Below are 12884 nucleotides of genomic sequence, written 5' to 3'. Positions count from 1 at the left end.
GGAGAGGAGACCAGATGGACTGGAGAGTGGAGGAATATGCATGGAGACCTTGGTGTGATGTGCCTTCCATCTTTGCAGCGTGCTTGGATGTAGGTGGGATGCACTTTGCCTAAAGGCAGTGGTGGGAATCCCTTGCTTGGGAATAGGTAGGAGACTCAAGATGCCCTGGGGCACTTGCCCAGCAACCACTCCAGAAGGGCATGATTTTCCTGTGGGTCCTGAGATGTATCTCCTAGAAACATGGTGGTTCTGCTGGACACCCCATGCATCTGACATGGCCATGCAGGCCTATTGTCATTGCATTAAACCAAGTGTGTGCACTGAATTACACCAGCTGTTTGCAACATCAGGATCTGCACAAATCTCAGTTTCAATGTGAGGGGAGCCCTTGCAGTAGTTGGCATTTTTTGCCACTTTAGATGGCCAAGGAGGTTCTCCACCTGGCAGCTGATGCCCCAGAAAGATGTGAGTCTCATATTTGTTACATCAGAGGAAGGAGACACTGGTACGTGTCTTAGACAACCTGTGACACTTCAAACGTCAGAAGCTGTTTGTGTATGAACAGCTCCCACCCTCCATCTCCATTGATTACAATGGGAGCTTAGAAAAGAAGCAGATAGCCATACTATGCACCCCAAAACTAGGGCAAGGGGAATCCCACTTCCTGTGAGTCTGTGGAGTGCATGAGAGGGAACCAAATCCTACTCCATCCCAGGAGCTTCCTAATCAGTATTTAATGCCTAACTTGACTCCTCCAAACCGATAGGTAAAACATGAATAAATGAACTCCCTTCTTGTCCCTGTCCAGGTGTCCTGTCTTCTTATGAGATGGGAGCAGGGCCTTCCAGAGTGGAACATTTCCACCTCTCTCAGATAACCATCTTCTGACAGGACAAACTGAAATGCTGGACTCAGTTTCTCTCCACTGTTTAAAGAGGGACCATCAGTGAATATTTTAGGCTACTTGAATGGACACTTTCCAGGGGTGACCATGTGGTCATTTAGGAGATACCAGCCCTGGAGCCCTGGGAACATTTTGAGGGTGCACAGGGCACAGAGGAAGTCATGTCTTTGCTGGTCCTCTGCTCCTGAGCTGTGCCTGGCTCCTGGGAGTGCAGGAGCCCATGGCAACCTGGCAGGCACTGCAGAGAGAAAGCTCTGTCCAGATGCAGCTCCTCTTAAAGGAGCAGCAAGACTGAGGGCACTGCCTGCAGGCACCAGGATGAGATAAGCTACTCTGAACTTAAAAGTAGTTGGGAATGGGAGGATGGCTGAGAGCTCACTCCAGGGAGAAATCTTCACAGTCCTTGACACAGTAAGTCTCTGGCTGCAGGGCAACGCTGTTGTGGTTCCTGGAGGGTTCTTTTGAAGCTTGCACCTTCCACAGCTGATAGGGTCTGTCAGGGCAGCTTTCCTAGCTTGTCCTGTTTGGAGCAGGTAGTACTTTAGAGCAGGGATTAGCTCCCACACCATCACAGGGACAAGGCATCATAGCTACCTTCTCCAGGGGATGGTGCAGGGGTGTGAAGCTGGGGAGTGCACCCAGGTTTGCCCAATGCTGCATTTCAGAGCAGTGTCCCTGCACCCCAGCATTCTGTGTGCCCAGGACAGTGACTGCTGCCTGCAAGGGTCAGCACTCAGCCTGCCCCAGGAACTCCCCATGGTGCTGTGGGGAGAAGCTCTGGGTGGGAGGACTGACCCCTGACAGGGTGGATGCATTCTCCCATTGAGAGGGTACTGCATGGGTCAGGGCTGCTGCCAGGTCTAGCTCACCCCCAGGACATTTTTTGAAGGGGACTTTTCAAGAGGAAGCTATAGGCTGGTCAAACCTGGAAGGGGCAGAGCTTTCCTTCCTGAGCCTGTGCTTAAGCTTTCCTCCTTTGGACAGGGCTGGCCTGAAAACAGAACTGTTGGGTTTAGACAAGTAACTGTGACTCCTGAACTGTTACACGGAGAGATCAAAAGGCCTGCAAGGAACCTCAGCAAATCTCTTCAGCCACCCCTCTGCTTATGAGCAGCTTCACCATAATCTTTATTAGCCTCCTCAGGGTTGGTCTTAGCTGCTCCTTAGCACCTGCAAATATGGAGATGCCCCTGGGACAGTGGCAGGCAGCAGCAGTATGATGCATGGAAGAGAGGAAACTTCTAACAGGAGAGGGTATGGGAGTGTGGATGTGGGCAATTCCCTGACAGTTTCTGCAATGCAGATGCCTTCCCCTGAGCGAGCCCCTGTGTATCCTCTCCCATCCGGCAGATCCTCTGCCCTCAAGGTAAGGGATCCAGGACATGAGCCACCTCCTCTGCAGCCTCACCTCCAGGAGAGGAAATGTGTGACAGAATGGTTGAGAGCAAAAACTCATCTGTAAGGTGATCTGCACAGGTGGGTAAGATGAAGGCTTTCCTGAGTGCCCATCCAGAGGTATTTGCATGGGAGCGAGGGGTCCAAGATCCTTTCCAGCCTGTGGGTCTTTGGGCAATGCAGTCTGTAGGGCTGGGGAATGCACCAAGTCTCCCTAAGGAGACATCATCTTTTGGGCAATGCACTAACCCAAACAGTTTTGCTGCACAGGATTTGCTAGCATTCAGGTTGTTAGTAATGGAAAAGCCAAAGATTTCCATCCCTCAAAGAAACATGATCCATATGTGGTGAATGCATCTACAAATATAAATAAACGTATAACTAAGTCCCTCTGCTACAGCCCATCTACTGGAGAATGGGTTATGAACAGGCTGAAGAGCCCTACCACATTATGAGTAGGCTTAAGTTCAGAGAGGATGTGAACACAGCTTGCCTCTCCCTGCCTGCCCCCAGCTCCTATTATGACTGCAAATTTAGTGTATATTGTAAATTGATGTGAGGATAAGATCTATCTTACTGGAACCGACACCTCTGCAATGGGTTGGGTCACCCCTGCCTTCATGTGCCTATGTTCCTCCCTTACATGGAGAGGGAGCAGGGGATCATTGATGCAGATATAGACCAGAAGTTTTAAAAACAGACATGAATTATGCATGTGCTGGGTGGTCATGTAGCTCCACTGCCAGCTGGGTTAGAAGAACTAAGCAAAACAGTGGTTTTTGAGTCTGACCCGATCCAACTGACAACACAGTTGCAAGCACCCTTTGCCATCAGACAACAACTGACCAACCTGTTTGGGAAACGTGGTTCGGAGTTCCACATAGTGTTATCCTGACAGAGGCACTGCAAGACAGGATGAGCCATCTGCGTGCACGTGCGTGCACACACACACACACACACACGTTAACAGTTGACACAAGGGATCTTCAGTCCAGAGGGGCCTGAAAAGACTTGGGGATTTGGCCAACAGAAACTTCATGACATTGTACAAGCAGAAATGGAAGCTCCTGTATCAGGGGGGCAGAACAGCCTGTGCATCAGGACAGGCTGGGACTTGACTGGTAGAGGAGTGACCCTGAGAAGGACCTGGACATTGCAAGGGATGCCACATGAGCCAGAGGTGTGTGCTCACCTCATAAATCAGGCCAGCTGCATATGGGAGGCTGCATTAGGAAGTGAGCAGCCACCCAGACTGTGTCTGTGTAACAAGCAGGGCTGGCTGCTCTGGAGCCTGTGGACAGAGTACCTTGTTCCTCATGGCATACTCAGAAAGCATGAACTAGAGCTCAAGCAAGGGAGCTGAAGGAAGGTCCTCCCTTCAGAAGGGAGGAGATGTGGGGATTTGCTCTGAGAAAAGGTGTGGGTTTTATTCAATAAAGCCTGTCCTAACTTGTCAATGTCTTTTCCTCTTTGGACAGGTCCCTGTGCCTAAAGGCAGAAAATGTCCAATAGCACCTCCCTCACTGACTTCCTCATCCTGGGCTTTGCAGACACGTGGGAGCTTCAGCTCTTGCACTTCCTGCTGTTCCTGGGCATCTACCTGGCTGCCCTCCTGGGAAATGGCCTCATTATCACAGTCATAGCCTGTGACCACCACCTCTACACCCCCATGTACTTCTTCCTCCTCAATCTCTCTGTCTTGGACCTTGGCTTCATCTCCACCACTGTCCCCAAATCCATGGCCAATTCTCTCTGGAACACCAGGGCCATTTCCTACTCAGGATGTGCTGCCCAGATATTTTTGTTTTTCTTCTTGATTTCAGCTGAGTTTTCTCTCCTTACAGTCATGGCATATGACCGCTTTGTTGCCATCTGCCAACCCCTGCACTACAGGACCCTCATGGGCAGCAGAGCTTGTGCCAAAATGGCAGCAGCTGCCTGGGGCAGTGGTTTTCTCAATGCTGTGCTGCACACTGCTAATACATTTTCAATACCACTCTGCCAAGGCAACACAGTGGACCAGTTTTTTTGTGAAGTTCCCAAGCTCCTCAAGCTCTCCTGCTCCAACACCTACCTCAGGGAAGTTGGGGTTCTTGTGTTTAGTATCTGTTTATTCTTTGGGTGTTTCATTTTCATTGTGCTGTCCTACGTGCAGATCTTTGCATCTGTCCTGAGGATCCCCTCTAAGCAGGGACGGCACAAAGCCTTTTCCATGTGCCTCCCTCACCTGGCCATCGTCTCTTTGTTTGTCAGCACTGGCACATTTGCCTATGTCAAGCCCCCCTCCATCTCCTCCCCAGCTGCAGATCTGGGGGTGGCTGTTCTGTATTCAGTGGTACCTCCAGCAGTGAATCCTCTCATCTACAGCATGAGGAACAGGGAGCTCAAAGATGCATTGAAGAAACTGATTCAAGGGGTACTAGTTCAGCAGCAATAAGCTGCCCATCCCTCTTCACAGCTGATTTCTAATTTCTCTCAGACAACTCTTGTGCTTTGGGCATTCTCTCTGTGATAATCATGTTCGTACAGAAGTATTTGAATTTACCCCACTTCTCCAGAGGCACAAACCCAGTCTGTCTGAGCCAGAGGCCTTCTGTAAATGTGTCTATCAGTGTGTCAGAGCTGGCCTGTCTCTCATAAAAGGGGATTTCCTCAGTGCTGTGCTTGAAAGTTGGTTTCTTCTTCCAAAACTAGGGCCAAGAGTTCACTGAAGTACTTCCCCCTGAAAGGGCCTGTTGCTTTTCCAAGGTTCCCATGGGCTCAAGGCAATGAGCTCATGGGGTGCTGTGTTAGGGAAGGAGGGCTGGATTCAGCTCTCACTTGTGGATGCCCAGGGCTCCTGGAGGTGGTGAAGGGTCAAGTGGTATCTGCCTGGGACTGTCTCCTGTGTGACAGGACTGGTGACAGATGCCTGCAGTGCAGACCCTGCAGGCAGAGGGACGGGAGCCTGGAGAGTGCTTCATGTCACCTTCAGTGGGCTGGATCTCAGGACACACCTGAACACAGCCTGAGCCATTTGGAATGTCCTGTGATTGCTCAGAGTGTCATCCACAGTCACAGACCCCTTGGTAGGGGGTTGTCAGGTGCAATTATGCCTGCCCAACTGGGTTTGCTTCTCACCCCGACCACCATGACCAGTGCGGAGTCACCCCATGGCCTTGGGGCACCACAGGCTGCTCACTCTGCAGAGCAACCCCACCAGCTCGGGGCCATGTGGAGAGCATGGGGGAGGCTCTAAGAACAGCTGTGCAGGCCAGTACTGATGCACTCGCTGGGGAAAGGTTTTCTGGGGATCAGGCACATCCCTGGAGAAGAAGAAAGGAGCCATTGTGTGCTTGCAAGGAGGAATAAGTGAGAAAGTGAAATCTCTTTCCGTGTCCTTGGAGCAGCAGAAGCTGTCCCTCTTTCCCACACCGCAGGGACCAGTGATACAGCAGGAGCTGGCACAGCCCCACAGCTGCTGCCCAGCCTCTGGCCTTCCCCTCCTGCCCACCAAACATTCCATCCATCTTCAAGAAGGACAGGAAAGAGGATCTGGGCAGTGGTGGGCTGGTAAGTGTTGCCTCAGTCCCTGGGAAGCAAATCTTGCTGGAGCTAGTTCCAGCCACATGAAGGGGTCTGGAACAGCCAGCATGAAGTTGTCAAGGGCAAATATTGCCTGACCAATCTGATTGCCTTCTGTGACATAATGACTGATTGTGTGGACAAGGGGAGTGCAGTGCATGCACTCCTTGAAATTAGGAAGGCCTTTGACATGCTTTTCCATAACATCTTTGTAGCCAAACTGGGGAGATGTGGGATGGAGCAGTAAGCAACGGAGGGTGTAGGAAATGAGCTGGAGGCTGCCTGGCTCAAAGAGTGGAGAACAGTGGTACAAAGCCCCAAGGGGCCTGAAAAGACTTGGGGATTTGGCCAACAAAAACTTCATGACATTGTGCAAGGAGAAATGGCAGGTCCTGTATCAGGGGGGCAGAACAGCCTGTGCATCAGGACAGCCTGAGACTTAACCGGTAGAGGAGTGACCCTGAGGAGAAGGACCTGGACATTGCAAGGGATGTCATATGAGCCGGTGGTGCGTGCTCACCATAAATCAGGCCAGCTGCATATGGGGCTGCATTAGGAAGTGAGCAGCCACCCAGACAAGGTGAATTATTGTCCCCCTCATCTCAGCACTGGTGCGGCCACGTGTAGAATAGCGTGTCCCAGTGCGGGATGCCCTGTGCTGGAGGAATGGGGAGGAACTGGAGAGGGTCCAGAGGAGGTCTGCCAAGACGAGGTTAGGGGTCTAAAGGACAAGGCCTTTATGGAGAGGCTGAAGAACCTGGGCTTCTTTAGCCTGGTGAAGGGGAGGCTGAGGGCAGTAGAGTAGGAGCCTGTCACTGCTTGAAGGGTTGTTTCAGAGATGATGGAGCTTTTCTTGGTAGTGGGAAACAGCAAGAGAAGGGGAAAGAGCCACAGACTGAGGCTTGTGGGGGTTCAGCTGTGACATTAGGAAAAGGAAATGTCACTTGAAGGGTAGTGCTGTGGTGCCACAGGTCACCCAGAGGGAGCCTGTGATCAGCCCCTGCCTTTGTATTTCAAGGAAAAGCACGTGGGGACAGAAAGACATCAGTAGAGGTGGAGCCATCCTGGGGTGAAAGCAAGGTGGGGAAGCACGTTGGGTGTCTACTGTCTGCAGGGAAAGAGGCGCAGGCGTGGGACAGCGTGGGACAGCCTGCGGTGGAGACAGCCCAGGGCACTGCCAGGGCTAAAAGCTCCCAACAGAACTGAGGTCTTTGTCCTCTTGTCTATGGCTGGTGTCTTTGCCCCCAGGGCCTCTGAGAAGACACCATTTCCTTAAAGCACGGTGGCCTTGCTGCTTCCTCATCCCCAGGGAGCCCAGGAGGTGCCGTATCATTGTCCTCCACTCGGCTTTGCACACCCCCACCCTCACACTGCCCCCAGGAAGAGAGAGCCCTGAGCAATGCCTGAAGGAAAGGATCACCCTTTCCTGGGGCTGCGTGTCAGTGCCTGGCTATCCTGCTTGATAAAACACATCAAGGTTTACTTGCCATCAGAGCCACCTGCACACTTCCTTTGCCTGCCTGCCAGCCACCAGTGCCTCCGACTTTCTGCTCCAATCAGACCCCAGGAAGCCTTCTTTGGTAATTGCTCTCAGTGGGACCCATTAATGCTCCAAGAAACTTGGGGATTTACATCTGACTTTAACTTCTTGAGAGGCTTGTTCAGCCTCCTCTCAACATCTGAAGTGCAGGGGCTCTGACCCAAATACACCAGAGGGGTCATTAAAATGCATATAGCCCCTGGGGAGCCATGTCTTTTTGCATAATTTTTCCATAATTACCCATAATTTTCATCAGTTCTTCAATTCTTGTGTGGATAATTGGGGATATCTCAGGACTGTATTTACAAGAGCAAGTTTTCAGTGAGCACCTGAAAGAGAAAGATGTCTGCTTTTTAAGCTTTCTTTATTCTTCACATTGCAGAACAAGTGATATCCACATTCTCCATTGATACTGATCCAGAGTGTCTCCTAATGAGGTCTGGGCATGTAGGAAAAGCAGTTTTTTTGATAGGAGATCTGTATGTGTGACAACCTTCTGCCTCACCTCCCCAACCCAGCAATTTCTCTCTTCAGCCACTGGGGACTTACATGACTCTTGTTAAAATCTAACCTTTTTCCACTGCAGTCTGTAGCTGAATCTTACAGCTCCTATGCACCAATTACCAGCTGCTTGCCTTAGAGAACTAGCTGCAGACACAGGAGGATTTTTCTTAGTTGCAAACAAACAAAAATAAAATATGATCAAGTTTAATAAAAAGTAGAATACACTCCTATAGTGTATGTTAAGTCCAAGCTGCCTCCAGTGAGGTCCACTTTCCACAGGGAAGAAACCTCCCTGAAATAGACAGACAGGAAAGGCTAGATAGAAACACAGCTAAGGAGTTGGCTAAAGAGACAATTAGACTCCTGAGTGACAAGGCAAGCTTCAGGCACCCCGAAGCTCAAAGCAGCAACTAGAGAGCTGAGAGGTATCTGAATCGATAAAGAACAAGGGGAGGAGGTTTAATCAGGACAGGTGAAAACATGTGAGAGATTTCTGAAATTACATTCACAGCGTAATAGACAGAGCAGTGGTAACACTAGCTGAGGGGCCTATCAATATTTCTTCTCCGGAGATTAACACCCTTCCTCAAAATTTCCGCCAGAATTTTCATCATGGGAAAGCACTGGCATTAAGATTAGCCAATCCTTTTAGCAGATGCAAGTGTGCTCATATTTTTCTAAATGTTGAAAACTGTTCTTCACCCTTCCAGGCAGCGCTCAGGTGTCTAACCACAAGCATCCAGTGGCACTTGGAGAGGCCCCGGTGCCTCTGAGGTACCTGCCTGGGCCTGGCAGCTCTCCTAGAGGACCTGCAGGAGTCCAGAGCCCCTCAGAGCTCCCTCAGATGGAGGCAGGGCAGAGGCCACCAGAGCACCTACAATGGCACCAGATATCCATGACCCCGTGACTGCATTCCCACACCAATGCTGAAAATTGCTTTCCTTAAAAAGCAAGCAAACAACCAAAACACAGAAAATCCCACTAACAGACCAGTATATTTAAAAAAAGGGGGGGGGGGACAAAATCAAGAAGGACAATAAGAGCACAAAGAAGTTTAAGAGCTAAAAAGTGTCAGATAACACTTCTTTGCTTTAGATCTTCTTTCAATTTCTTTCTTGTTTATGAATCCTTCTTAACTAATGTGACTTTAAATCCAGGGCAGACACAACTTAGAAAATACTTCTTCCCACCTCTGCTTGATAATCTGCTCCCCCCTGCCCATTATCCATCAGACTAAATTACTTCTTTTTCTCTGTATCCTTTGAAATTTCTTCTGATTTGCTGTTCCTTAAAAAGGAAGAAGGTCTGCAGAAGAGACAAGAAGCTTTATTAGGCAGTGTTATTATACAGTACAGTACACTACTCGGTGCACAGCACTTCTCAGGTGTGAAAGAGAAGCACTTCCTTTGTGAATCTTCATTTAGACATTCTTTACTGATTTCAACAGAGGACAAACTTTACACAGTGATGTAGTCAAGCCCACTGATGTGTGCCTAAAACTTTTAAAGTTCTTTAAATCCTGATGTTTTTTTTCTGGATCTGGAGTCAACCCCAGGAATGCTAGCACATACGGATATGCTTCATTTGGCATTGTAGATTATTTCCTGTTTTTTCTGTTTTTTGTTTTTTTTCCCCGGGATCCTGTTTCCCTGATCATCCACATTGCTTGGATTCTCGATCATACCTGAGACAATTACGTCTCTTCAGATGTAGTGCAGTGGAAGCTTAATGGTTATTTCACTGCAGAGACCAATGAACTGCTCAGAAGGAATTTCAGCAGGTCTTGTTCCCTCGACCCGACTCAGTCCTCCAAGAATATTCCAGCAGGTCGTCTAATCTCAGCCACCCTCATGCCTTGACTTTCTGCATGCATTGCACTCACTTGAAACAATTGCACAAACAGGATGGGTTGTAAGGATGTAGTCCAACTTCAGTGGGCGTGTCTAGAAGACATAGTAGTTCATAGCAAACTTGAGCTTGGTAATTCATAATGAATTTGAGCTTTCCAAACTGTCTCAGGTCATATCGCACAGATATGAATAACAGATGTTGGCTCCAGTGATGTTATGTCTTCAGTTAAACCAGAGGTACAGATGAGGAATTAGTGATTGCAGGAACCTTTATTGCTATCGTAAGAGCTGTGGCAAAACAACTTTATGCACAGTGGTTTGGGCACTGCTCCGAGCACCACCGTTCCAAAAATAGATTGAAGGAGAGGTAAAGTCTCCCTTTGTAAAGGCCCATAATGATAATCTACAGGTTTACATGGTCCCCATCGAGCAGAGAAGTACTGTGGGTGACCAGTTCAGTTTGCCTGAGAGGCCTGTGTGTGAGCATTACAAACACCTGCAGAAGAAGCACGAGCCAAGAATTAAGTGCTAGGTAAAATGGATGTGACCAAACTGCTCTCTCAAAGGCAGCCACGAGAAGTGTGGCTGTATACCACTCCGGCTCCATTAACCATAGAAACAGGGCTCCTCCCTGCAAACACACCACAAGGACAGTATAGTTGCAAGCACAGTTATTGCACTTGAGAAAGGATTTTGGGAGCTATCAAGCAGCAAGCGCCTGGAAAGAGGATTTTCGAGAGAAACAGGGAGCAATCCAAATAACAAGTGTGAACACAGCCCTAAACTACAGAGGAAGTCTGTACATCAGGAGCCACTATCTCAATCTCTGTACTAACACATTTGTGTTTCTTGAATCCCAGCAGTGCTGTGGAAGTGTCGCTGGATGGTATTGCTATACATACCTTGCTAAGGTATTTTTCTCTGCCTTCAAGAAATCTAATATTGCTTGTAGTTCATTTTCTGCAGAGTTTAGCAGAGTCTTTAGTCTCAGCTTTGGAGCCATTGCCTCCTGTGCATGAGTGGATCTCTAGAAGCAGGAATGGTGATAAGGCTGACCACACAATGGCAGTTCTCATGACCTGGAATAAATGATGATGCTGGCAGATCTATTAATGAACATAAGGTATCATGACAATTGTTCAGCTGAGCAAAACACGCTGTATGAAAGCTTTGAGAAGATGGGGAAAAGATGAGAGAGTTTGTATGCAGTTGCCCTATGTTGGATTATATTTGCTGGAAAACAGCTTTCAAATTTCGAATTGGTGTTAAAACGGGACAAGGGTGTTAAGGACTGTTGGCAGTTTTCCTCCCCAGGGTTCTCCAGAGGGACTCCTTCACCTCACTGTTCCTCAGGCTGTAGATGATGGGATTTAATGTTGGTGTAATTACCATGTAGGAAAGAGAAAACAACTTCTTGATATCTGGTGAGAAGTCAGATCTGGTCTGGAGGTATGCCAGAATACCAGTACCATACAACAGGGTGACCACTATGAGATGAGAGGAGGAAAAGGCTTTGTGCCTCCCTGCTGCAGAGTTCATCTTCAGCACAGAGTGGAGGATGCAGATGTAGGACACCAGGATCAGCACAAATGGGGACATGATAACAGTGATTGTGGCTGTGAGGGAATATGTCTCAAACAGGGAGGTGTCTGCACACACCAGCTCTAGCACTGGGGGTCCATCACAAAAGAAATGGTTCACGTTGTTAGGTCCATAGAATGGGAGGCTGAAGAACCATGTGGTCTGCAACATCCCCACAGGAATCCCTGAGAGCCACAGAGCCAGCATGACTTGGATACAGACCCCCCTGTTCATAATGTTCCGGTAGCACAGAGGATTGCATATAGCAACATAGCGGTCATGTGGCCATGGCAGCTAGAAGAAAGCATTCCACAGTGCCAAAGGAGAAGAAGAAAAACATCTGTGCCATGCAGCCCAGGAAGGAGACGGATTTCTTCTCAGCAAGGAGGTTCGAAAAGAGCTGGGGAACAACCGCTAGAGTAAAGCAGATCTCCAGGAGAGACAAGTTCTGGAGGAAGAAGTACATGGGGCTGTGAAGGGCAGGGTCCACCATGGTGGGAAGGATGAGGAGGATGTTCCCCAGGAGGGTCCCCATATAAATAAGCAAAAGCACCACAAAGAACAGAAGCTGGAACTGGGCAAGATTGGGAAAGCCCAGAAGAATGAACCCTGTCACCATGGTCTTATTTACCCTGGACATTCCCTGTTAACATTTCACCTGAAGTTAAAATGAGAAAGACAGAGAGAAGACAGAGACAGGAAAAGTCTATCTTTTTTAACCGTTCAGTGGCTTTAGAGAGAATAATAGCGCTGTCCTAGGATAACCAAAAGCAAATATTACCCGCTCATAGAACTGCTCCCTCCTGAGGTCTCTCCCTGCTGGGGGTGTCCGGTGTTGGTTGATGGGCTCTGTCCCATGGGCTGGTAAGGTCTCAGGGTATAGAAATGCCTGGCTGGGTGTTCACTGCATGCAAAGTCAAGATACCTCACCTCCGGCTGACCACAGGCAGGTTCAGATAACATCAGCACAGGAGGAAAGTGGAGTCAGCCTCTGAGGTAAGTGAAGTGCAAAGTGGGCAAGAAACATAAGCAATGCATGAGCTTTGAAAGCTGCACTTCCTCATGACCCAAGATCACTGGAAGATGAGCTCACTTTTCTAACAGGGAACTCAGGGATAATAGAGCATGCCTACGCCGTCCTGTAGTGAGTCCAGAATTTCAGGAAGGAAATAGGAATAAAAGAGATCAAACAGAAGCCAAGAAAATAAATAAATTAAAAAAAAAAATCAAGCCAAGCCAAACCAGCCAAAGCAGGAGAAAGGAACTCTGTTTTGTCTTTTATGTCCTGAGGCCAGTTTCAATAGGAATTAAAATATAAACAAAACTAATGGAAATCAGATTTTGGAGCTCCACAGGAACAAGCTGAAACACAAAGTAGAATTCAGAAGAAAAGCAAAGCATGCCACTAAGTATTTTAAATTTTTGAACACTTAACTGTTCCTTTTAACAGAAGACTTGATGCACGTTTTCTTGCCAAACACTTTCTCTTTATCTATTGTGTGTGCTGTGGTGAGGATGCAGGAGTTTTCAGCCTGGAACAGAGACC

The 12884-nt window shown here is 48.5% G+C and overlaps 2 protein-coding genes across 2 annotated transcripts; one reads left to right on the top strand and one right to left on the bottom strand.

The window, feature by feature from the left end:
- The first annotated feature begins 3752 nt into the window (after nucleotides 1–3752).
- LOC135323735 (olfactory receptor 14A16-like) lies at nucleotides 3753–4736 on the top strand. The gene has a single exon (XM_064498111.1). It carries the CDS (start codon nucleotides 3801–3803, stop codon nucleotides 4734–4736), a length of 936 nt encoding a protein of 311 aa, XP_064354181.1. The 5' UTR covers nucleotides 3753–3800.
- Nucleotides 4737–11041: 6305 nt separating this feature from the next.
- Nucleotides 11042–11978, bottom strand: LOC112994914 (olfactory receptor 10A7-like). Its single transcript, XM_026119548.2, is given in 2 exon segments — nucleotides 11042–11620; nucleotides 11622–11978. Coding segments are annotated over 2 exon segments (936 nt in total).
- Nucleotides 11979–12884: the final 906 nt, after the last annotated feature.

The sequence above is a fragment of the Dromaius novaehollandiae genome, chromosome 27 (genome assembly GCF_036370855.1).
Source record: "Dromaius novaehollandiae isolate bDroNov1 chromosome 27, bDroNov1.hap1, whole genome shotgun sequence".
NCBI classification, from domain to species: domain Eukaryota; kingdom Metazoa; phylum Chordata; class Aves; order Casuariiformes; family Dromaiidae; genus Dromaius; species Dromaius novaehollandiae.
This window is presented reverse-complemented; position numbering and strand designations above follow the sequence as displayed.